The following is a 27,285-nucleotide window of genomic DNA, read 5'->3' on the forward strand; positions in this document are numbered from 1 at the left end:
CATAGGGCCTAATAACATCAGCCACATTATCAGAGTCTCGTTCACCTGCACATCCACCAATGTGATATATGCCATCATGTGCCAGCAATGCCCCTCTGCCATGTACATTGGTCAAACTGGACAGTCTCTACGTAAAAGAATAAATGGACACAAATCAGATGTCAAGAATTATAACATTCATAAACCAGTCGGAGAACACTTCAATCTCTCTGGTCACGCGATTACAGACATGAAAGTTTCGATATTACAACAAAAAAACTTCAAAACCAGACTCCAGCGAGAGACTGTTGAATTGGAATTCATTTGCAAATTGGATACTATTAATTTAGGCTTAAATAGAGACTGGGAGTGGCTAAGTCATTATGCAAGGTAGCCTATTTCCCCTTGTTTTTTCCTACCCCCCCCCCCCCCAGACGTTCTGGTTAAACTTGGACTTATGCTGGAAATGGCCCACCTTGTTTGTCATGCACATTGTGGGGAGAGTGGTCAGTTTGGATGAGCTATTGCCAGCAGGAGAGTGAGTTTGTGTGTGTGTGTTTTTTGGGAAAAGGGGTGGGGGGTGAGAAAACCTGTATTTGTGCTGGAAATGGCCCACCTTGATTTTCATGCACGTTGTAAGGAGAGTGGTCACTTTGGATAGCTATTACCAGCAGGAGAGTGAGTTTGTGTGTGTGGTTTTTGGAGGGGGGTGAGGGGGTGAGAGAACCTGGATTTGTGCAGGAAATGGCCCACCTTGATTATCATACACATTGTGAAGAGAGTGGTCACTTTGGATGGGCTATTACCAGCAGGAGAGTGAGTTTGTGGGGGGAGGGGGGAGGCGGAGGCGGAGGGTGAGAAAACCTGGATTTGTGCTGGAAATGGCCCAACTTGATGATCACTTTAGATAAGCTATTACCAGCAGGAGAGTGGGGTGGGAGGAGGTATTGTTTCATGGTCTCTGTGTATATAATGTCTTCTGCAGTTTCCACAGTATGCATCCGATGAAGTGAGCTGTAGCTCACGAAAGCTCATGCTCAAATAAATTGGTTAGTCTCTAAGGTGCCACAAGTACTCCTTTTCTTTTTGCGAATACAGACTAACACGGCTGTTACTCTGAAACCAGAAAATACATTATAATAGGAACAAATTATAGTTTATGAAAAAAATCTCTTCCTGCTTGTAATATTCATGTGGCACAATATTTCATAATAAGATCTTCAGGGTATCAGAGGTGAAGTTGCTATATTTGTATTAGAAAACTCAGTATGTTTTTTTTATATAGCACTGCTGCCCTCTACTGGTATATAACCTAGGATCTTATTTGCTGCAGCTTTATAGCTGCCGAAAATTCAAATACTAAATGACTATAATAAAGATAAAATTGAAGTCTGATATTGCATGGGGAAGAGGCTATGCCATCCATAAAGCTGAGAGTTTGTATCCCTTAATATTAAATACACTTCACTGTAAATCCTTAAGTGTGGAAATCCCATAAACCCAGCCTGTGCCAATGACCAAACAGCTGCCCAGGGATGTTTAATTAATCCACACCTGATCCACAGCTCAAAGAAAATCAGCAGAGCAAACTAGCACATTGTCATATCAATACTTCAGAATGAAAGGCATAGCCACTTGTAAATAATATTTTGTAATATAAAATATAAGGGTCAGATTTTGCCATTGTTACCCACCGGTGTGCTGGGGAGAGGGCACAGAGGACCGTGATACAGTTGGAGATGATTCAGCAAGAATTTGCACCCTGGTCTCCCAGAAAACATATCCATAGCTACACCATCCTTGAGGAGAATGTGGCACGCTCAGTTCTTCATGCCAGATTCCAACCCTCAACACCCATTCTTTCAAGTAGCTGGCACACACAGGGTTGTGACTAGAGAGACAGGGCCTGGACTCCACACCCATGTTGCAAGGTGGGGGAAGGGCACCTTGCTCTCTTCCATCAGGCACGTCCAAGCAGGAACTGATCACAATCTGGCCCTTAATCTAAACCTATTTTCACTAATAAATGATGTTATTTTCTAATTTAAATTATTTGCAAATATATCCATACATGCCAACTGTCCCATTTAAAGGGCAAATGTAATAAAACCATTAATTGTTTTTCTGCTTTCTCCATCCTAAAGTATCTCATTTGGGGCTAAAAGATGTGTCCCTATTTCTTTTTCCTTGAATATCCTTATTTATGACTTTCACATATTGGCAGAGGTGTATGCACAGCAAAGTCTTTCCTGGAGAAAAGTTTCAGAGTAGCAGCCGTGTTAGTCTGTATTCGCAAAAAGAAAAGGTGTACTTGTGGCACCTTAGAGACTAACAAATCTATTTGAGCATAAACTTTTGTGAGCTACAGCTCACTTCATCGGATGCATTCAGTGGAAAATACAGCGGGGACATTTATATACATAGAGAACATGAAACAATGGGTGTTACCATACACACTGTAACCAGAGTGATCACTTAAGGTGAGCTAATACCAGCGTGGGGGGAAGAAAACCTTTTGTAGTGATAATCAAGGTGGGCCATTTCCGGCAGTTGACAAGAAAGTCTGGGGGGGGGGGGGGGGGAATAAACATGGGGAAATAGTTTTACCTTGTGTAATGACACATCCGCTCCCAGTCTCTATTCAAGCCTAACTTAATTGTATCCAGTTTGCAAATTAATTCCAATTCAGCAGTCTCTCGTTGGAGTCTGTTTTTGAAGTTTTTTTTTTTTTTTTCAAGAATTGCAACTTTTAGGTCTGTAATCGAGTGACCAAAGAGACTGAAGTGCTCTCCAACTGGTTTTTGAATGTTATAATTCTTGACGTCTGATTTGTGTCCATTTATTCTTTTACGTAGAGACTGTCCAGTTTGACCAATGTACATGGCAGAGGGGCATTGCTGGCACATGATGGCATATATCACATTGGTGGATGTGCAGGTGAACGAGCCTCTGATAGTGTGGCTGATGTGATTAGGCCCTATGATGGTGTCCCCAGAATAGATATATGGACACAGTTGGCAACGGGCTTTGTTGCAAGGATAGGTTCCTGGGTTACTGGTTCTGTTGTGTGGTGTGTGGTTGCTGGTGAGTATTTGCTTCAGGTTGCAGGGCTGTCTGTAAGCAAGGACTGGCCTGTCTCCCAAGATCTGTGAGAGTGATGGGTCATCCTTCAGGATAGGTTGTAGATCCTTGATGATGTGTTGGAGAGGTTTTAGTTGGGGGCTGAAGTTGACGGCTAGTGGCATTCTGTTATTTTCTTTGTTGGTCCTGTCCTGTAGTAGGTGACTTCTGGGTACTCTTCTGGCTCTGTCAGTCTGTTTCTTCACTTCGGCAGGTGGGTACTGTAGTTGTAAGAATGCTTGATAGAGATCTTGTAGGTGTTTGTCTCTGTCTGAGGGGTTGGAGCAAATGCGGTTGTATCGCAGAGCTTGGCTGTAGACAATGGATTGTGTGGTGTGGTCTGGATGAAAGCTGGAGGCATGTAGGTAGGAATAGTGGTCAGTAGGTTTCCGGTATAGGGTGGTGTTTATGTGACCATCGCTTATTAGCACTGTAGTGTCCAGGAAGTGGATCTCTTGTGTGGACTGGTCCAGGCTGAGGTTGATGGTGGGATGGAAATTGTTGAAATCATGGTGGAATTCCTCAAGGGCTTCTTTTCCATGGGTCCAGATGATGAAGATGTCATCAATGTAGCACAAGTAGAATAGGGGCATTAGGGGATGAGAGCTGAGGAAGCATCGTTCTAAGTCAGCCATAAAAATGTTGGCATACTGTGGGGCCATGCGGGTACCCATAGCAGTGCCGCTGATTTGAAGGAATACTTTGTCCCCAAATGTGAAATAGTTATGGGTGAGGACAAAGTCACAAAGTTCAGGCACCAGGTTTGCTGTGACATTATCGGGGATGCTGTTCCTGACGGCTTGTAGTCCATCTTTGTGTGAAATGTGGGTGTAGAGGGCTTCTACATCCATAGTGGCCAGGATGGTGTTTTCACAAAGATCACCGATGGATTGTAGAAAAGTGTGATATATGGATAAGCAAATATCTTAAATTAACTGTGAAGCAGGAAATTCTTGAAATTAACTTTTGAAGATTTATTCTCTTTTCCCTAAGCATCTATAGTTTAAAAAATAAAATGATCTGCACTGCTATAATGAAGGTTTGCAAGTGATAATACTGGGTCCAATTCATTGAAAAATTGTCTCTCTGGCTATGAGAGAGTTTCTGCTAAAGGGGCAGATCCCAGTTTCCTGGGGAAAATAACATCTACCTTTTCTTTGGCTTCAGGGATTCTCTGCCTCCCCACCTACCTAGGCAGGCATGGAGTCCATGACTATGTCGAGCTCTAAGTGTTTGCTATCAGTGACAGTCACATAAATGCCAATAATATTGAGAGAATTGCACTAACACCTGGGGCGCAGGCATGGGCTCTGTCTTGGCTGATAGGTGTATTGCTGCCAACAGCTAGAGAGTGCATACTGAGATTTTCCTTTAGATTGCCTAGTAATGTTGGCTCTACCTAGCTGATAGCAGATATATCAGACAACTAGAGAAGAGCTTTTCTTGGTAACTGCTTTCAAATACTGGACACAAACTTAGGACAGGCTGAAAAGACTTTAAAAACATGTGAAGGATGAGATCTTTGTCACGTTCTTCACCTTTATACCCATCCCACACTACCTGGCAGTACAATATTGATAATATATAAAACACAGTCTTCCATCCAAACCCACTCATGAATTTCTTCAGTCTTGGAGAAATTGAACTCCCTAGCCTGTAAAGAATTGATACCCATGGAAGGCAGAGAATAAACTCGTTTAACCATGTGTTATGAACAATGTGAGGGGGAAATGAGCATATTTGCACTAGTCTCCATCAAGGTGGTGTGCAAAAGAATCATTTTTTCTTAAATTATGACTTCTTGCAGAATGTGTTGTTAGAGATACAAGAGGGAAAGCTATGTCTTATCTGGCCTAAGTGGTGAGGCTTTCTGCTTGGTAGAGAGCATAGAAGATTGTTTTTAACCAATGAAGCACTAAATGTACACCATTCAAATATCTGTGTTTCGCTCACTAACTAGTGTTTCTATTTATCTTTGGCTGTTCCCTTGGGTTCATGGCAAATACCTGTTCCAGGCTCAGGTAAGAGTCTCTAAAATAGATACCTAACCTTATAATGTGCTTCCTGACCAAGTTCTATAATGTATGCACTTTTTGGCCTTTTCTGTAATTGTTCTTTAAAAAGATATATGTAATAGTACGTAGGATGCCATTTTTAATGTACCTCAGACATTCTGTATAAAACATTCCAATCTTCGCATGGTATAATAACTTTAAGGCTTCACAGTTAAAAATAGTTTAAATTAAGGGGCCAGATTATGCTCTGATTTACATTGGTATAATTTAGGGAGTGATACCATTAGAATCAGCCCTCCCCAAACATCCACAACTAATAATATTAGGTGGGGGAGTGTAGAGTATAAAAGGAAAGACAGGAGCAGGTTGGCAAATGGAGTAGTACAAGCTGGCTTCCCTATTAGAGCAAAGTTAAGGCTGTTGTGTGGGTTCTCTGGTGTATGTTAGTGGTAATGGTAAAGTGCATGCATACTGGTGCAAAAGAGAGTTTATTCTGTTAAGGATTTAACTTTTCATTTCCTTGCTTTAGTATCAGGTGTTTTATGTCTGTTGTAACAGCAACTGGTTCACAACCTACTTGTATTGAGATTAAATATATTTGTTATCTTTACAAAATAACAATAATGTTTGTGTCGCTGCTATGTCAGAACGACAGTTCCTGCAAACTTATCATATTTGCATACTGTGTGCCACAAACTTACACTCTGTGTGGTTTCCAGGTATATGAGGTGGTCCCATGCCACAGCGACTGCAGCCAGTACATATGGGTTACAGAACCCTGGAGCGTCTGCAAAGTGACCAATGTTGACTTAAAGGAGAACTGTGGAGAAGGTGTGCAAACCAGGAAAGTGAGGTAAACAATGTAATCCTTCTCTTGAAAAAACAAAACCAGAAACCCTCACCTTTAAATTATGATGGGATTAAAGAAGCAAAATTCTACAGAAGAGTATTTTGACAAAGGCATTTTCACAAAAGCTTGTCTACGGAATGTTAGACCAGAACCTCAGCTGGTGTAAATCTGTGTAGATTGAACTCAGTGGACCTAAACCAGTTTACACCAGTTCAGGATTTAGCCCTTTGTTTCTGTTTTTTAAAAAAACATTTATTATACTTTATAAAAATAAAACTGTAATTTACATTTATATAATTCCTTTCAAAGGCCAGGACAATCCTCAAGTTCCTTATAAATTTAACATAGATATCAACTCTCACTTATCAGTAAAATGCAACCACCTCTGGGGTGAAATGTGGCAACCCATTTTACAGTGCACAGCATTACTGTACAACAGTTTGGTGCAAAAGGTGAAGGATGCCATATCCAACTGAAAACACAGTGAATTCAGATATTCAGAATGTAATCACCGCAGTTGGAATTTGGCCAGGGCTTGTGGTTAATAGCCCTGTTTATGAAAAGTGCTGAGAGAACTTTACCACAGGTGGTCAGTGCCTCAGACTTGCTTCTCAGCCCAAAGACAGATTAATGTACTGTGGGGAGTCTTATGTTAGCATTAGCGGTGCTTCTTCTATTTCTGAGTTTTGTACATAAGTAATAAAGAACTCTATAGCAGTGTAATAAGAACAGTAGGAATAGTTATCTGTCCACAGTTCTTATTGGAAGGATAAAGAAAAGCTATGTAAGTCCTTAAACATATTTTAAATTTGGAATGTATTTGGGCCTAGAAAGCTCTAAACATAAAAGTAATGGGTGAAAATCTCTGCTCCATATTAAATTGACCCAGCATCAGAGCAGAGAATTTGGCCCTATATCTGGTGCGGTTTTCAACACCTTTTTGTTACCCTGGTATCCTCTAGGTCTGCTAAATCAGCCAGTGTGAACACTGGATTTGAAGTGCCAGTGTTCCAACATGGTTGTAATATTTCTGACACACTACAGTAGAACAAACTCCTGACAACAAATTCATAGACATTGTCTGAGTCTGGAAAGTAGTCACCTCCAGAGGAGGAACAATTCTGCTCGGAAGCTGACTGTACCATGATTACAGCATGATTTTTATGGAATTAAATAGTTTGATAGTTTCAGTATAAATTCACATGGAGAAGGATATATTTTTAATTGTTTAGTTGAATTTAGTTCTGGTAAAAGGTGCCAGATTTACAATGCAGAGATTGAAACCCTGTGCCCACAGAGCACATTCAGCACAGGATTCAGCACATTGTGCAAGAGTCTCAGGACTGTCCCTTTAATTAACTAAAATAATTCACTGAGCTTCTCCGGGCAGTTCTTTTCTGATCAAATATGTTGAGTTAATCAGTCCCACTTCTGAAAAGGAAAGAAAAATCATTTTTAAAAAACATGCATATTTGTTAATACCAAAACCTTCTTGCAGTTGTTGAACACTTGTAGTACAATAAAGTTGAAAAACTGAGCTGCCTGGAATAGTTAAACTGAAAGCCAAGTCGTACATTGCAATTCTGTGTCAGACTCAGCCTGGTTCAGAATGCTGACTTTTTCCCCTTTAGTTAAAAAAAAAAAAAAAAAAAAAAAAAAGTTAGGTACATTCTCCCCCCCCCCCATTCTGTAAATGTAAAACTGTGTAAAGAGTGAATTTAGTAAAACAAGTCCAGAAATCTCATTCCAATATTTGCTGAATCTGATCCAAGCATCCTGTCTACTGATCAACTTACACCTCTACTCAAAGACTTGCTTAAGAGAAGTCTTGCATGGTACTGTACATAGCAAGAAGTGCAGTGTTGATTATATATTATTCTCTAAGGCTACCTATAGAGCAATACACAATTAAAGAAGTTATCTCTGTCTGCATGATAGAATGACAAGCCATAAAATGAATTCAGTCTACAGGACCCATTTGAGGGCCAGATACATTAATTGCCAAAGGTTCTCTTTAATGTACCACAAGTACTGTAGCAGTTGCTAGAGTTGACCAGATTATGTTTAAAACAGAAGCGTTCCTTGAACTTAACAATATATTTGAAGGTCAGATTTTTAGTTTTCGCTTGTCACAAATATTAAAGTGCATAATTTACTCTAATATAACAGCAACCAAAATAGATATTGGAAGTCTTGCCACGAGTTTATTCTTTTTTTAAAAAAGCTGTAAGTACTGGTGGTGGTGGTGGTGGTGCTTTATGCTCTGTCCAGAGGTACATAGATTTTGACACTACCATCAAAGCTAGAGAGGAAAATCTATTATTTATGCCAAAGAAAGGAATTTCAGCCCTTTGGGATGAACACAAAAAAAACTGCCTTCCTTTTTGCCATCCATATACTAACTCTCATTGGATAACTAATTCCATCAAACAGATTTTTGCAGATACAGCATCTCTGTTGGTTGTGTTCATTTAAAATAATCTCATTTTAAAAATGTTTTCAGACTGACAGCATGAGATCTTCAGGTATACAGGAATTGGTAATATAATACAATGGTATCGTTATAAAATATTGCAGAGAAAGTGAAAGTTTAACCGTCGCATTGGCTCTTCCCCTACTGTGTTGCGAATCAACTCCAAGCAACGTTAATTGACCCTTGCCATGCCCCCTATTCTGGCAGCAGCTGTGAGGGCTGGGAAGAGTAGACCTGTTTAAATTGAAAATTCTTTAGAACAGGGATTGTGTTGCATCTTGGCTGTAAAGCACTGAGAACAATAGAGCCCCGATCTTGATGGGGCCTCTGGATGCTAATGTAAGCAAAGCTAAAGGCTTTGAAGATATCAGAAAAAAAAGAGGCATGTAACTGAAGAAACAATTCCAAACAGCTAGAATTTGGAAGGAGATTTACAAATATTAACAGAATTATCCTCATAACTCTCAGAGGTAAGAAGTTGTGCAATTCCAATTTACTGATGGGTAAAATGATGCAGAGAATCTGTGCACATTCACTCAGCAAGGCAGCGGCTGTGCAGGATTAGAACTCAGGAGCTTCTCACTCCTAGGTAGCCCTGAGCTTCAACCGATATGCAGCAGAAAAATACTGGGGATATTTTGACTTTTTCAAATTCTCATCCGTATTTTATAGTTCATTATTTATTTGGATTATATCAAAAATGTTCTAGATTTTTCTATTTGTATATTGCTTGTGGTCAAACTGCTAAAATGCCACATTATGTTAGTGTAAGGGATGCAGTTATTGTAGGAAATCCATGGCAAATATGTTTTTATCTGTAGCCTTATATTTTTCCAGATGCATGCAAAACACCGTGGATGGTCCTTCTGACACTGTTGAAGACTACCTGTGTGACCCTGAAGAGATGCCTCTTGGTGCTAGAAGATGCACATTGCCATGCCCTGAAGACTGTGTTATGTCTGAATGGGGCCAGTGGTCTAGATGTTCCTTGGTAGGAAACATGTTAACAACTTGACATTAAGGTTTCAAGACTATTTTATTTAAAGAAAGTAAGCCTCAAGTTACTATGCAGAGATGCTACACTTAACAGTAGACACACATGCAAATGATTATAAGTTCCTATCGACTGCATTACTGGCAACAGCAGATTGTCAACAATCCCATCAAGAGGGCAGCGTGTCAGCATTTCTTCATCAAAAGCAGTTGCTCAAGAAATCACCTCTTAAATGGTGACACTTTCATGAGCTATTGCCCTCCATTTTTAGGGAAGGTTAATTTTGGATGAGCCAGCTTTGGTAATATTTAAAGACCCCACAGTTCTTAGATCCTGTTCAATCTGGCTTTATCTCTCTGTGTAAAAACACAGTAGGGGCAGGTCTACACTAAAATGCTGCAGTGGCCCAGCTACACTGATGCAGCTATGCTGCTGAGGTGCTTCAGTGAAGATGCTACCTTCACCAAAGGGAGAACTTCTCCCATTGGTGTAGGTACTCCACCTCTGCGAGAGGCGGGTAGCTATGTCAGTGGGAAATGTGCTGTATCACAGTGGGTTAGATTGGTATAATTATGTCAGAGATGTGGCGTTTACATACCCCTGAGTGACGTGGTAATACCGATGTAAGTTTATAGTGTAGACTTAGCCTGGGTGTTCTTTAATGAGAGAATTATCTGTGAAGAGCAAAAAGATGCAGGTAAAAGACTTAGGTGAAATTAAAGATAGCTTAATCCATCAGCCCTGTGTTTTTTGGCTGTCTGGAGTCTCAGGTGAGAAAGCAAAGCCAGTGAGGCTAAAAATGGGGTTCTCAATTTCAGAAGCTTGGGGACTTAGGGTTTTTTCCTCAGCATCTGAGTCAGTGCACTGCAGATTTTGGAGAGACAGCTCATAATCTGGAAATTCAGATGCTCAGTTGCTTTAAGGCAGTATCAATGAAATGTGAACTAGATAGGGAATTATTAAGGCATTACCAAGGTAATTCGGTATTATTAATTCCTAGGTATTATTACTAAGATAAAATAGCAAACTAAATCCTCCCATAAAATAACAAGGAAACATTCCCTTCTAGGCAAAGTATAATGTCATTGTTTTACATTAGCATTTTGTAAAAAGGATGCTTACAAGGCTATTATGTTTGTAGGTAGAGAGACTGAATATATCAAAAATAATTGTTTCTGTTTTCCTTTTCAAGCCCTGCAATGGAAGTAATGTGCGTGAAAGGTCAGCGGAGCCTCTAAGACAACCTGATGAAGGAAAGGCTTGTCCTGCTTCCACTGAGACAGAACCTTGCAGTCTGAACAAAAACTGTTACCACTATGATTACAATGTGACAGGTATTAGCGTCCTTAAAATCTAATAACAGGCTGTAAAAATATAAGAGCTCTACCTATTTTCACAATTTAGTTTTACATACAGCTAAAAATTAATGTATGAGTCAAGTTTGCCCAATTAGCACCTGGCTTTAAACCAGGGCTCATGGTCCTTTAGTTCTGATCCAAAAGAAGTACTAGAGGAATCCCTTTCACTCAGTCTTGCTAAAGTTGCTCTCAGCAGGTAGTAGAGAAAAGCTGGTTTGGCTATGCTACAGCTGCTTCCCTTAGAGTTGAAGTTTTGGCCTTCCAGAAGCCCCTACCCCTCCCTGCAACTAACTATAACCCTCTGTCTGCCACCATATCCAAGGTGTTTCTCTTGTTAGTGAGGCCCTCTCTGTTTGTAGTGAAACTGTGTTAATAGTGAAGGGGGGTTGTGTGTAAGAAGAAATAAAATACCTATAAGAGGCATTCATTGTACTCAAAGTATAGGTCTTTCTGCTTTCCTGTGTTATGTAATATGGTTTGTACAGTCTGTAGTGAAAATAGAGTGAAACTGTTTGATGATTCAGAGAAAATGCTCTTAAGGAACTGTGTAATTTGAGACTCATATGACTTCTATAGCCCTAGAAAGCCTATTTCTCTGGCCATTGTGTGTGTGTGTGTGTGTGTGTGTGTGTGTGTGTGTGTGTGTGACTTACCCCCAAAAAATCCAGATAAACACAATATTTGACTTTTCAGAAATACATCATGTCACTGGGTACCTAACTATGGTTATTTCCAATATGTCTCGCTAATGGGTTCCATGAGCTTTTTGAATGTGTAAAAATTGATTCCGAGGGTTATTTTTAGGCTGTTTGAATTAAATGTATTATTCAAGTAATCAAAGCTTCATCAGAAATCAGTTTCATTGGCATCCTGTCCTGATGGTCTCGTTTATTTCCAGACTGGAGTACATGTCAGCTCAGCGAGAAGGCAGTTTGTGGTAATGGCATCAAAACAAGAATGCTAGATTGTGTTCGCAGTGATGGCAAATCAGTTGACCTGAAGTATTGTGAAGTGGTGAGTGGGAGGCTCTTTTCCTTTTGTGACTAAACTCTTCCTAATAGCTTTAATTCATGCTGAGCTAGCTGACCTGTGCTGCATGTAACCCATCGCCAACAGATGTTTCTCAACATTATTCATGGACTGTTAAGTACCCCTTGAAATGAGGCTGTGTCATCACCTGTGATTTCTTCATAAAATTTCCTCTGATAGCTTATGTGTGCACCCACAAAGGGGTGCTGATGATTATATCCTGAAAGAAATGATTTGGGAACAATAAGCAATCATGGCGAATAAAGGTAATAGATCTTAATCAGAATGCAAATCATTCCAATTTGATGTGATTTCTGTGTAGTACCTTGGACAGCTGCCGATATCAATCATTTATTCAGTGTGTTGCTAACCGTGTGTCATGTGCCATTCTGCAGCCAGGCTGAGTGCTAGCTTCTTGTACCCAGCTGTGTAAGATGAGAAACATCCAAGCTGTGTGAAAAATTTGCTGCATTAATAAGGAAATGGAACTTCTTACATAAGCATGTTCAGTGGGAGTAATATTCAGCAGATGGATCACCTTAATTTTATGTAACTGTTTCATGAATCCGTTTTTAAATGACTGCTCAAGGCAGATAATACTATTGCTTTTGTCATTTCATGGGTTTGTTAAAGGAGACTGTATCTAGTAATGAGTGATACTGTACAGATCATGCCAGGAAGGACTATGGGGAAGAATACACCAAGGTTTGCATTACAGAGAAATCTTCCTAGTTGTTCCAATGGAAAGTGGATGAAATTGCCTCAGCCCCCAAACAGAACAGACATTAAATCACCTGAAAGCAGGAGACTAGAATCACATGCACAGAGACCATGTGCCCTCCACAATAGCTCAATTTTAACAGCATCCTTTCCCCCCTCTCCAATGGACTTCCCTTGCCGACAGCTGCTTCTCAGGACTCTTCATTAAGAGGGGGGGTTGCCAGTGCTGGAGGGAGCTATGAAAAGTTAATACATACTGGGCAGTGTTACATTTGAGAGAAATTCTGCCAGGCTGGTGCTGTTGTTACCCGGGGTTCTTTCAACCCAAAGCTCTTGGTAACTTTTACTCTGTGCGAGGTGGTGTCAGGAAATAAATCAGGGGAGACACGGCCGTCCGACCGATAGACGGCTGGCACAAACAGGATAACACAAGAGTGCTTTCACTTAAAGCTAAACTTTACTTAGTCTCAAGCACTTATACAGCCATCCGCAACAGGTTAGTAAAACACCCCCAACCCTTGATAATTACCAAAGCTGAGTGTGGCTCTCGAGTGACACAGCGGCAGGCTTCTGGTCGCCAAATCTTCCATCTGCCGGTGGGGACTGCAAGATGTATCCAGAGGAGAGTCCAAAAAGAGTCCAACTACCTCAAACTTTCCCCCCTTATTTATACATTAGACATGTCCCTTAAAGAAAACTTGTTACAAGCAGTTTCAGTGGTCCAGCAAAAGGTTCCTTTTGATTATCAATTAACCAGGTGTGGGTTTTTCCAGAGTTTGCAGCGTTGAGGCCCCCAATAGACATTTCTGGGGCACATCCTGCTCTTCTAAAATGCATGTATCAGCCACTTCAACACAATTCTTATCAGGAAGGACGGAGGGTCAAGCTGCCCTCTCTGTGCCACCCAAAGACCCCCCTCCCGCCTTGCTTAAGCTAAGCCTGCTGACTTTGCGAATTTACAGCCTTCTGTCTTGGTTGCTTTTAGCAATAAGCCATAGTGGTTTCAGGCACTTTACTGGTTTTCCAAAGTCTCCCCGTACACTGTTTGTGTCCCTCCTGATCTGCTCACTCCTCTCCCAACTCACTCAATGCCCATGTGGAACTCTGAACCCAAAGGTTCTGAGCAAAGGATGCTGCAGTGGAGGCCACTAACATATCCTCTCTTCTGAGCACACAAGGTTTTTCTCTGCATATGGATCTTGGGAGTATGATCAGCCCTATTAATATGACCATTTACATTCTAAAGTCTCAGGGCAAAAAGTCAGCCCTTGGATGCCTGCCAGCAAACTCCACAGAAGTTAATGGGAGCTGTTTGTGCATTAGAAGACAGAATTTGGTGCTCAAGCTATTTTTAGGAGATTACCATATTGATTATTATATAATGAGACATTGTATAAGTTATGGTCTGTCCATGTGAACATGTCAACAGAATGAATGCTTTTCATGAAACAATAAGTAAAAATGGATTTCTTTCTCGGTAAAGCTGTAGTAGTTCATCCCATATATTAGTGATTTATTATGTATCTACAAACTGTGAATTTGGGCAAATTATTGTTACTTTGTAAATAGAGATCTCATTGGAGAAGCCTTGAGCAGCTTTTCCCTAATTAATTAAGGGGTGGATGTTTGGCTGGTTAGACAGTGAGGACGATGGAGGCAGTGGAACAATTATTTCAAAAACTTCTGGCCTTGAGTGGCTAGCCAGACAGAAGTCCTGGCAGCCACACCACCATTTACCAGTGACCGCAGCAATACAGTCCTACTTTGGGAGGACAACATACGATCAGGGCCGGCTCTACCGTTTTTGCCACCCCAAGCAGTGAAAAAAAACCAAACCTGTCACCGCCAAATTGCTGCCGTGGACTGCAGGAGAGAGAGAAGCTGCCGCCGAATTGCTGCCGCGGCCAGCGGAACGGAGAAGCTGCCGCCGAATTGCCGCCACCGCGGAAACTCTGTTGCCCCTTTCTGACTGCCGCCCCAAGCACCTGCTTGGAACGCTGGTGCCTGGAGCCGGCCCTGCATACAATGATCCACTAGGTTTTTAATTCAAGACCACAGAGGGTATTCACGTAGTCTGCATATACAAAGCCCTGATACACGACCAGTCTTACCATTCAAGCCCTTCTATTTGTTATGTTTTATGAAGAAGTGGCACATCAAGGTCAGTGACTAATCCAATAACTGTAGCATAAGACCTGTTTACCTGATTAACAAGAAAGCCAAGCTGTTGGAATCTTAAAAGACCTTTCATTCTGGGGGAGTGAAAGTGAACTCTGTGAACTTCCATGTCATCAGAAGAAGTGGGATTTAAGAAATGACAGACTTTTCTATGTATTATGCACTTTTTGCTAATCTGACTAAAAGTGTTCTCTTTATATTTTTATAATGTGTACTATATGCATTGTAGTGAACCCTTTTTAATCTCATTTCCTTTAAGTATGTGTGGTGTGGTGGTGCATAACAAACAGACAGACACCTGTGTCTAACTAATATTACAGACTCATTAGTTATACAAAACTCATTCTATGTTTATTTACAGATACATCAAAATTGGTAACTGTCATTGTTTTTACTTAAGATAGATGCAGAGAACAGAGATTAGAATAGCCATCCCTAATCTGAATTTTTAATAAGTAGAGATATCATCAGCCAAAATGTTATGGCTACATATAATTACATTATCCAAGAGAACAATAAAACCTTATCTTACACTCTGCAGAGCTATCATCATTATATTCAGATGCAAGCTTATGCCCAGTAAAATTCTAAAATTCCATCCTGATGCTATACCAGTAGTTACTGTCCTAATGCGGTCTGTATGATTTGACATTAGTTTCAGTCAATCGGCTAAAGAAGTTATCCAATCATCCTGATTACTGCCAGGATAAATCAGTTTCCAGAGCTTTTTTCCAAGTCGTATATTTCTGTGTAAACTCTCAAGGAACATTAGTAGTGGATCACTTGGTCACTGTCTGTTGTAAAATTAGCACATCACGGAACTCTTCCTGCCATTTCCTTGGGCTCTTTAAAATTCAAATCACCTAATTCACGATGCCTCCCCCACCTCACCCTCTGCAAATACCTGTTAGTTTATTGTTACTCATTTACTTGCATTTACAAATCTGGAGACAAGCATTTTGTCTGTATCGGACAGCAAGCTTCACTACTTTATTAGTACACACTCTGTTGGTCAGCCTTACATGATAAATCTGCAGCCGAGGGTAGACAAAGATCTCTTGTTGAGTAACAGATATACTTGCAGACATGCAAGTGTGTGTCTATGGACACAAAGTAACACAATTTGCAGAGGACGCTTGTCTGGCAGTCTGCTGCCCCCTGCCAGGTATAGCCAAGAATACAGAATGCTTAACTTTTACATATTCAGTACAACTTCAGTATTTGAAAATCACTAATCAGAAACCACCTGTTATCCAACAGAAGGCTGTGACCATTGGGATTTCCAGATGGGGGAAGTTTGTATATTTTTCCAAATGCTTAGCCAGCCACAGTTTCCAGGGCCAGGAAGCTCAGAGGGACTTCTTATGCCAGAGAAAAGGGAGAGGAACAATGGATAAATAGGAGAGAGTTGGAGTCCTGATTACAGTGAACTATAGTGCATTTCAGCACACCAGGCTTGGGGAAGCCAGCCAGCACTCTGTAATCTGGGCTGTGACTCTCTCCTGTTCACCCTTTGCTTCCCTCTGGGGCTTCTCTTTCTCCAGCTGCTGAAGTCCTGCTGAGCACGCCAGCCTCGGGGAAGCCAGCCAGTTCTCTGTAATTGCATGGAGTCGGCTCTGCGGGCTTTGAAGTCTGTGCTCAGAAGAGCTGACCCTGAAAGCAGACTTCAAAGCCTATTGGCTAGTTTCCTGATTATCCGACCCTTGATTATCAAAGGGTTTCAGGTATCCCCTGAGAGCTTCGGGTAATCAAGGTTACACTGTACAACAGAGAAAAACCAGGAATTCATTGGTTGATCCATAAAACAGAACAGAGGTCTCCTACCTCATTTGTCTCAGTAAATGACACTGCAAATGTAAGTCTAATGCTGCCAGTATATCAGGGTCAGAAAGCTACCGTATGTGCAGTATATCTATAGCGTGCTCATTAATGGGCCTAAGTGCTGGTCTGTACTAGGTTTGAGTGGGAAAGAGTGTTTTTATTTCCATTTGAAATCTATTTATTGGTTTTATGTTCTTATCCTTTGCAGTCATTTTTGTAATGAGTTTCAAGTTGTCTAGGTATCTTAGAAAGAGATTCTGTATGTTTTTTAATCATATAGCTTCAGATGGATAGATCCCTATCTGCAGCCTTCTGGTCACTAAGGCCCAGATCCGCAAAGGTATTTAGGCTCTTAACTTCCATTGATTTAAATGAAAGTTAGGCTCCTAAATATCCTTGCGGATCTGGACCTGAAAGACATAGATTAAATTCAATCCACTGCATAAAGGAAAGAACTTGTCACAACTGGAAGTTGCAGACCTGTTTGATGTTCATATGATTTCCTATCAGATTCCACATCTGCTCCCTATGCTGGACCTGTCCCTTTCACTAAAGTTGGAGCTTTGTAGGATGTGTACTATGCCCTAAATTCTGTCTGTCTGTCTAGTCGCTCCATAATACTGCTTCCTTTTTATTTTAATTTTGACAAATCTATAAATTAAAATTACAGAGCTGTATTCCTCCATCTTTGGGCCCTGATTCAGGAAATCACCCCTGTTTTTGAAGTGTGTTTAAGCACATGCTTAAATCCCCCTGGAGAAAATGGGATTTAAGCATTTGCTTAGGAGTTAAGCACAAGCTTGAGTGCTCTTCTGAATTGGGGCCCTAGTGAGACCAATATATTCTAGATTTTTCTTTCTCTTTAATAATTATTAAATCTTTAATCAAATGTGGTTAGCTCAAATTCACCCTGTTCTCAGTAGTATAGGCTAGACTAGTGGGACAGACCGCACTTCACATGCTGACAGTTGTGTCTCCTCTTTTAGCTTGGCTTGGAGAAGACGTGGCAGATGAATACCTCCTGTGTGGTGGAATGTCCTTTGAACTGTCAGCTTTCTGACTGGTCTCCATGGTCTGAGTGTTCCCAAACATGTGGCCTTACAGGTTAGTCTGTTCTTGGAATATCTTTATGGCTGAGCATTTTTTAAAAATCCAACACAACTAATAGTCTGCCAGGAGTTTGAAGAGTAGTTGGTTAGAGAGAGAATGATAGGGGGCCTAAATCTGGTTTTCCTTTTCCAGGCAAGTAGTAGGCTTCATTGAGGCTATACATGGTTAAAGTGAAAAGGATTTGGCCCACACTGGAAAAAAAATTCTGACTCAATAAATAGATATGAGATATGACAAATGATACATGACTTTGCCAGAGGAGATTGACCATACTGGGCATATTAAACATAGATGTCCCAGCAATGGGAGATTTAGCTTTACAACTCATTAATATTATTGAGATAAGAAAATCTAAATCATAATACATGGCTCTTGAAGATTTAACCCACCATAATAACAGTCATCACATACTTCCTCTTTTTTTATACACAGAAAATAGGAGATTTTGCTTTCGAAGAGCTAATATTTTAATTTTATTTTTATATAGAATATAAACACATAATGAAACAAATCACATATAGATACATGCACAAGATGGAAATAGCATATAAATAAAATACAATGTCCATTATTTGTAAAACCTGGAAAACAAAACAAAAAACAAACAAACCTGAACTCAAAGAGGTCAGCAGGGCATCAATTATTAAAATGACTAAATAGATAAATAAGTGATAACATAACCTATGAGTATTGGGGACTAATATATACTAAACTGCAAAAGTATGCAATAGTGAGACCAGACATGTTCATATTTTTTCCATAGTTTCTATTAAACAGAGTCATTTTTTTCCATTAATGGAGTAGTAGAGAGCTCACTAAGCCAATCTGTGTGTGTGAGGGAGGAACTGCAGATTTACATTTTCTAAAATTATCTCTTTTGGCCTCTAAAATAGTTACTGCATCTACTTCTTAATGTTAACTGGTAATATCAACTCCTCCAGCACCCCTAAAATATATAAGCTTGTAGAAAGAACGATAGCAACACTTAAAAAGTTTTTGAGAGAGTACTGACTGTGGCATTCCAGAACATCTCCATTTCTGACAGATGTGTGAAAGGTTGGCATGTGGCCATTAGCATCTCCAACATTAATTGTGCGTTACCAATCTAGCCATAAACGAACATTGTGGAGTCCAGTAGTACTTTTTAATATCTTTTTCTGGAAGAGTTGCAAGGATAAAGAACTTGAAGTATCTTTCACATTAAGCCAGATATCCCCTCAGGTTTCTGTTCAGATAGTAAGGCTAAATTCTTTTCCCCATTTTTCTTTGAGACTGAGACTGAGCGTAATGCAAACCTTAAGCCACCTATAAATAATTCCTACAAGGTTTTGTTTCCATGTGTCTTAACGTTCTTCTAGAAGTGAAAGAGTTGAAACAGACAAATTGTTCCCTATCCTTGCATGAATCCTTGAGCATAGCTGCTGAAAGAAGGAATTGTGAGACAGCGGTAGCTGATATTTGTTACATACGTAATCTAAGGAGGACAGTCTATCATCTTGTATTATATCATTAATTTTTGTTAATCCTTTTTCTATCCCAACTGTCTTAAGCATGGAGTTGGCCTTGATCCTGAGGCATAGGTTATCCCATAGTGGTACAAGAGGAGAATTAGTAAGATCGGATGCTGTAATCATCTTAACGTGTTGCAGGATGCCTTGTGCAGATGCAAAGATTGGACTTTTGCTTAAGGGTATGGGAAGCCTCTTAAGATATGTAAAAGAAGAGAGATGGAAGCAAATGGCATAGCTAAACTTTCTTCAATCTCAAACCAGCTTGGTTTGTATACCGAGCTACTGGGAGGGAACCACCTTACAACAGGCCAAATTTGGAATGCTAGATAATGTAGGTACAAATCTGGCAACCACATAGTTGCCCAGGATGTGACAAGTGATGCCATTTTTTATCCCATATAAATTGCATCATGGGCCCATTTATTTGAGCAAAAAGCAAAGGAGAGGCTTTGAAAGGCAATAGGCTAATGATATAAATCAATCTTGGGCAGATATTCATTTTGGATATTTCTGTTCTCCTCAGTAAGGGTAAAGGGAGGAGACCCTACCTCTCTACATCCCTGGGCATTTCTTTTAATATGTAGTCCATATTTATAGAAACATATTTGGGAAGATGAGGACAAATGTTAACACCTAAATTAGTTATTTCTTTGCATATTTGAAATGCAAATCACCAGCATTAAAAGATTTTTTTTTAAAGTGGGGGATTAGGTTGAAACTATTCTTTTCCAGTCATGTCTGAATATTGCAGTATGTAGATTAGTGGTATGTTATTACTAGGGGGAAATAATTATTGTTATTATTTATTTGTATTGAAGTAGCACCTAGTCAGGAATCAGAACCCCATTGTGCTAGGCACTGTACTCACATAGAACAAAAAGATGGTATGTACTCCAAAGAGCTTATAATGTAAGTATAAAAACATACAATTAACATTATTACAAAAATTTCCTGATAACATAGTTAATAATTTTCTACTGTGGTATTTAATTATTTTAAAGTATTTCTATTTTGCTCATCACCACAGTGTCTGAGCCCTTCACATACACATTGTAGGATTTGCAGTAGAAGTGCTTGGAGAGTTTATCATTACTTAGACATTAACAGAACAAGTCAGAGATGGAGACCAGATTTTCAAAAGTGCTCAGCAGCCACAAAGGGGGCCAGATTTTCAAGAGCTCTGCTCCCATGTAGACTCCTAAATGGAGTGGCCATTTTTTGAAAAGCGCTAAGTACCCAGCACTTCCCATTGTTCTGAGTTGGAGCTATTGGTTGCTGAGCTCTGCTGAAAATTTGGTCACAAGTATCTAGGGAAATTTCAGTGTTTTCCTATTAAACATGGGATATGTCTACACTTGGAGCTGGAGGGAAGACGGGGTCATGGTTCTCAGTTCCAGGAGACATACCCATGCTAGCTCTGATCAAGCTAGTGCACTAAAAATAGAGTGTAATCATGGCAACATGAGTGGCAAGAGGGCCTAGCCGCCCTGAGTACATACCTGTCAGACCAGTGGCACATATTCACGGCAGCTAGCTGGGAATCACACCACCAGCTTGAAATGTAAAAATACACATTGTGTATATATGTAGGTAGGTAACTATACCCCCTAAATATATTAAAAATAGCAACATTATTTAAAAATACCTCTTGAGGTTTCATTGCTTTTTATGGATCTTGACGTTCCTAAATATATCTATTTGATGTTGCTAACAGACAGTAAATTGATTTGGACAGGGGAAAAAATCTCATTCTGTATTAAAATAACATCAATTTTAGGTATGTTTCCATACAGTAACAAAGTCTAGAACGTAGAAGGCTGATTAGCTCTCCTTCCATCTTGCACTAACATAGGCCGGTACACTTTTGGAATGGTTTTGCACATAGCAATTGCATCCTGTGCTGGGTTTTCAACTCATTACCGTGAGGTCAGAGTTCACTTTCTTTCCTCTGTGATGCTCCAACTGCAAGAGCTACGGATGCAAAACTATGAGGATCCACTTGACAAACCTTTTTTCACCTACTTACAGTGAACACAGGAGTAGAAAGGCCAAAAAGGGGGCTCCCTTTCTGCAAAAATTGTTGTTTTTGAGATAAAGTTTTGTCCTGAATTGGGACAAAATATCAAAACTCCAAACATTTTCACAGAAAGGGATTTAAAAGAAAAGTTACATTTTGGAACAGCTGAAGTGCAATTTATCAACTTCCCAGCTGTGTTAAGGGAAAACACTTGTCAATTTCACTGAAGTTGACAAGAGGATTGCAGCCCAGCTACCAGAGTGGCAGAGTCCAGCTACTCCACCTCATACCAACCTACACCCTGCCCCCTTCAGCCAGGTCCAGGAACTAGAGATATGCTGCCCATCCCCTAGAGCTAGGGTGAAAGCAGTGTGATTAACTAAAAAAAATTAATCGCGATTAAAAAAAATTAATCATCCTCACTCATAGTTTTAATTGCACTGTTAAACAATAGAATACCAATGGAAATGTATTACATATTTTTGGATGTTTTTCTACATTTTCAAATATATTGATTTCAGTGACGACACAGAATACAAAATGTACTGTGCTCACTTTATATTATTATTTTTATTACAAATATTTGCACTATAAAAATGATAAAAGAAATAGTTTTTTTCAGTTCATCTCATACAAGAACTGTAATGCAATCTCTTTATCGTGAAAGTGCAATTTACAAATGTAAAGGGGTTTTTTTTTGTTACATAACTGCACTCAAAAACAAAACAATGTAAAACTTTAGAGCCCAAAAGTCCACTCAGGCCTACTTCTTGTTCAGCCAATTGGTAAGACAAACATGTTTGTTTACAATTACGGGAGATAATGCTGCCCACTTCTTATTTAAAAGTGAGAACAGACATTCACATGGCAGTTTTGTAACCGGCATTGCAAGGTATTTACATGCCAGATATGCTAAACATTCATATGCCTCTTCATGCTTCAGCCAGCATTCCAGAGGAAATGCTTCCATGCTGATGATGCGCATTAAAAAAATAATGTGTTAGTTAAATTTGTGACTCAGTTCCCTGTGGGAGAATTGTATGCCTTCTGTTCTGTTTTACCCACATTCTGCCATATAGTTCATGTTATAGCAGTCTTCAATGATGACCCAGAACATCTTGTTCATTTAAAGAACACTTTCACTGCAGATTTGACAAAACACAAAGAAGGTACCAATGTGAGATTTATAAAGATAGCTACAGCACTCGACCCAAGGTTTAAGAATCTGAAGTGCCTTCCAAAATCTGAGAGGGACAAGGTGTGGAGCATGTTTTCAGAAGTCTTAAAAGTGCACACTCTGATTTGGAAACTACAGAACCCGAACCACCAAAAAAAGAAGAACAATCTTCTGTTGGTGGCATCTGACTCAGATGATGAAAATGAACATGCATCAGTCTGCACAGCTTTGGATCATTATCAAGCAGAAACCATCATCAGCATGGACACATGTTCTCTGGAATGGTGGTTGAAGCACGAAGGGACATATGAATCTTTAGTGCATCTTGCAACGCCGGCTATAACAGAGCCATGCAAATACCTGTTCTCACTTTCAGGTGACATTATAAACGAGAAGCGGGCAGCATTATCTCCGGCAAATGTCTGAGCAATTGGCTGAACAAAAAGTAGGACTGAGTGGACTCGTAGGCTCTAAAGTTTTACATTGTTTTATTTTTGAATGCAGTTATTCTTTGTACATAATTCTACACTTGTAAGTTCAACTTTCATGATAAAGATATTGCACTACAGTACTTGTATTAGGTGAATTGAGTAATACAATTTCTTTTGTTTTTTAGACTGCAAATATTAGTAATCAAAAATAAATATAAAATGAGATTGTACACTTTGTATTCTGTGTTGAAATTGAAATCAATATTTGAAAACTGTAGAAAACATCCAAAAATATTTACATACATGGTATTCTATTATTGTTTAACAGTGCGATTAATCACATGATTAATTGCAATTAATTTTTTAATCGCTTGACAGCCCTAGTTTCATTTAATTTGTACTAGATTTGACTAAGCATTTCATTCTGACGAATTGGCATTTTTCCAAAGAAACTTAGTTATGCAGCTCTATTCCCATTTTGTGGCCTGGGTGGGGAGGTTTGCTACAGTTCATCGCATAGTCCAGTTAATCTGGGAGCAGGATTTGTCTCTCAAAAGTTAAGGGTACTTAATTCCAAATTCATAATAACAAATTTAATTAAAAATAGACAGATAGGTGAATGGGGGTGGCCCATTTAATCCTGTGAGGTTTTGAAGGTAGGTCAGTGTAATGCATTGCAGCACATTACAAATCTACATATATTGGGTACTTAATTTTTAATGTTGTACTCTCTTTGCTTGGTTGTTATTTACTTGTTTTTACAATCCGACGCATTTTGGCTCAGTGCATGTATTTATTCGCATTGAAGTTAAAACCCCATGAAAATATGGGTTTAATTGAACTCTTTGGAAATCCCTATCTATAGAGGAGCTACAACCCCGCACCACATTGCACATAAAAAAGTTCTTGTGGCTTCACTGTATCATCTGTCTCAGAAATAAAATCTAATAGTCTGATATTCACCTAAGAGGAAAGAAACAGAATCACCCAAAAGGATGACTAAATACAAAATCTCTTCTTCATTCCATTATATAACTGCTTGAAATAGAATCTAGTCCTCAAACAGGCCTAGGTAGCGTGTCACCCTCCATTGAACAGAAGATTAATGTCAGTTAAACCTATTATATTTTAATTTTCTTTAGGTCTGGGTGAAATATCCTCTGTCCTTTGAAAATTCTCCATTATAATAAAGCCCAGGGAGACAAAGAAGATAAGTGGCAAGCTCCTTCTGCTTTTTTGAATGTAGACAATCAGCATCTTGTGAATCTGATACATTTCTAAATTTAATACAAGGAAAATGTTGTGGATTAGATACCCATATCATTCCCTCCTAGTAGCACAACTCCAAAACAGTGGAGAACCAAAAGTTCATCTCTCAACAGGGATGCCAAGAACAAAATACCAGATCAGGAAAGGGCACCTGTTTTTTCCCCAGGCGTCTCAACTAGAAAAGTATTATTTATTTATATTCTAGTAGCAACTTGATTTTCTAATCAAGGATCTCATTGTGCTAGGCACAGTACACGCAAATAACAACAAAGAAAGTACATATCTCAGAGTATTTACAATCCACACATCAAACAGGTCACAGCAGGTCTGCTGTGCAGTCCGCTGTATTAGGTAAGAATAATGCTAACGTAAAGCTTGTCACAGACTGAAACAGAACCATCTTGATGAGTCAATATATATGACCACCTCAAAGTTGCTTTCTCTCTCTCTTTCTCTCCCTCTCTCTCTTTTAAAGGAAAGATGATACGAAGAAGGACAGTAAATCAGCCTTTCCAGGGTGATGGGAGACCTTGTCCATCTCAGATAGAGCAATTCAAACCCTGCCCGGTAAAACCTTGTTATCGGTGGCAGTATGGCCATTGGGCTGAATGCAAAGTTGAGGTAAAAGATGCAATGGAGATCTGCAATTATTCTGGTCACTGCATCCAGGGATATTTGTGATATGCACACATATAACGTATGAAATGTTTTAGCCATTTTATTCAAATCTTTCAATTCAGGAGCATAATAAAGTGGTTACCATTGGACACCATATATGCCAACCAGTTCCACAGTTTGCCCTAGTTATTCCTGTTCTAGGTATAGAGTAAAGCTCTGGTATGTGAGATATAACTATGTGGTAACTTAAACGGTTTGACAGCTGCCTATCTGAGAGAGTGCTCTGTTCAGAAAGGGTTGTCACTTATGATACTGCCACAATTTTAGTCAGTATAAATGCTCAAATTTTAGCTTCCTGGTCCTAAAAAGGAGAGAACCTGCAGAGCATTGTCTGTGAGGGCACTATGGCTCTGGCACTTGCTCCCCTGAAATAGTCTGAATGATTGTCATCTTCCTGCTGGTATTTGGGGAGGGCACTGATGGGGGTTTTGTGGGTGAGTTTGACATGCCAGGGTACAATCCAGACCAGAAGTGGGGGCTTCTGTCACCCCTGCCTTGCAACCTTGGGTGTCTTACAATGTCTTGCTGAAGTAGCTCCCACCTGGGCCGCTCACAAACAGCCTTCCAGCATGCAAGCCACACCCAGAGTGTCTATGTGAAAGTGCAACCTGCCAGCCAGTCTTGGATTACACTTGGCTTTTAACAGCCTTGGTTATACTGCAGAATGACCCCAACGTGCTCTCAGTCACAGATTTTCCCCAGAAATGTCTCTTGTGCTGCCCAGCCCTCTCCTGCACCGTCCAAATATACTAAATCCATTGTTCCTTTATGGGAATAATATACCCTCGTCTGTTATCTCAAATAGAGTTACCCAGACAGTTTAAGTTAAACACATTGGATTATATAAAACAATAAAACATGTTTATTAACTACAAAGAGAGAGATTTTAAGTGAGTACAAGTAATGAGGCATAAAAGTCAGAAATGGCTACAAGAAGATAAAATGCTTTCTAGTGCCCAACTTAACAAACTGTGTTAGATTCAAGCAAAGTTTCTCACCACATGCTTCTAGCAACATTACTGATCAAACTCTTCAGGTCAGGATCCTTCCCTCCCTCAGAGTCTGACGGCTGTTTGCTTTGCCATCTCAGGTACAGAGAATGAGGTGGGCGGGGGGGAGGGGCGTGTCTTAGGGTGTTTGCCCCTTCTTTTCATTGTTCTTTAGTCCCTTTTTCAAAACCAATTCCAGCTGAGAACCAGGAGACAGGCAGTCTGCTGGAGGAAGGATGTTCCCTGCTGGGCTTTTTCACCTGTGTGAGCTGTATATTTTTCTCATCTCCTTTTTTGCTTGATGATTCTGTTTACTGCTTAAATGCAAATTAAGACAAGCATACACTCCTTTGTTCAAGACAGGTCTGTTTGACCACTTTGGTGCTATGTGAGTCTGAATATACATTTTAACATCATACAGGGAAAATTTAGAACTTTATGCATAAAGCTGCTTCCCACATTATGCCATTGTATTACTGCTCAGCAAGTTATGAGTTTTCAGATGATACCACACAAGGCATATCTTGTACAAAGCATATACAGTAGTGTGTAGGGTGTGAACACGGGTATATTTTGTCCCAGTGAGATATGGTATTTTTATCTTGTTTTGATTTACTGGATGGTTAATTTAATTTTGTTGTGTGTAAATAAGTCATTCTGCTGGAGGTTATTCCTTGTAGAGGACTGCTGCTTTAAATAATAATAATAATTATTATTATTGATTAATTATTGTTATTATTTCAATTGAAATAATTGGAAAAATACTGATTATTATTTTAATGACATCCACTGTGCTTCCATATAAAAATGGCTAGGTCTCTTTCCCGGTCTGAAGCATTGAATGCTACAGGACCTAAATTGGCTTTATTTTTCAAGCCATCAGCATTAAATAAAGTAACAATAATCAGAAAGTCAGATCAACTTTGATTTAACCACTGAAGACTTATTTTTCTCGCCAACATTTGTGCATCCTCTCCCTTTCCAGGATGCTCAGTGTGGAGAGGGGACAAGAGTCAGGAACATTTCATGTGTGGTCTCTGATGGATCCACTGACGATGTTGGCAAAATAGTAGATGAGGAATTCTGTGGAGAAATTGAGCCTATTATTGATGGCAATAAGAAGATGGTACTTGAGGAAACCTGCACCCTTCCTTGTCCAGGTAACAAACTTGTTCAGATATGTGTGTTGCATTTCAAGATTGGTCAACCTGAGATGGCCTACAATACAAAGGAAAAAGATGATTAGCCACAGGCTGTGAAGTCTTTACCACATTCACCTATTGAACTAAAGGAAGTACTTTTTATCAGTAGTTTCACAAGAATGACCGTACTTTGTGATACTAATAAAACGGTGACTAGGGAAAGGAATACATGCATTTACAAATGTTTTTAAAATAATGTTTGGCATAGACTACTCCAGTAGGCATTTTACTTTTGAACAATTGGCACAAAAATCATAAATGTTACTTTACCACACAAGAAATAAAGTGTTAATTGGAATATGAGAAGAATCCATTTCATGGATATTTAAATAACAGACTGTCCAAAAAACAGAGGGTTTGGTGT

The 27,285-nt window shown here is 39.6% G+C and overlaps 1 protein-coding gene across 8 annotated transcripts in view; it reads left to right on the plus strand.

The window, feature by feature from the left end:
• THSD7A (thrombospondin type 1 domain containing 7A) overlaps positions 1 to 27,285 on the plus strand; it is a 522,569-nt gene that overhangs the window by 456,731 nt on the left and 38,553 nt on the right. For all 8 annotated transcript variants that reach the window (XR_006289020.1, XM_043541145.1, XM_037890601.2 and 5 more), the window contains 8 exons: positions 5,115 to 5,120; positions 5,834 to 5,967; positions 9,275 to 9,428; positions 10,624 to 10,765; positions 11,688 to 11,803; positions 17,524 to 17,641; positions 24,528 to 24,673; positions 26,705 to 26,879. Coding sequence is in view for 7 of the 8 variants with exons in the window: in XM_043541145.1 (XP_043397080.1) it covers positions 5,115 to 5,120; positions 5,834 to 5,967; positions 9,275 to 9,428; positions 10,624 to 10,765; positions 11,688 to 11,803; positions 17,524 to 17,641; positions 24,528 to 24,673; positions 26,705 to 26,879 (991 nt within the window). In the remaining variant the exon portion in view is untranslated. The remainder of the gene's footprint in view (positions 1 to 5,114; positions 5,121 to 5,833; positions 5,968 to 9,274; positions 9,429 to 10,623; positions 10,766 to 11,687; positions 11,804 to 17,523; positions 17,642 to 24,527; positions 24,674 to 26,704; positions 26,880 to 27,285) is intronic.

This window comes from Chelonia mydas, chromosome 2 (assembly GCF_015237465.2).
Source record: "Chelonia mydas isolate rCheMyd1 chromosome 2, rCheMyd1.pri.v2, whole genome shotgun sequence".
NCBI classification, from domain to species: Eukaryota; Metazoa; Chordata; order Testudines; family Cheloniidae; genus Chelonia; species Chelonia mydas.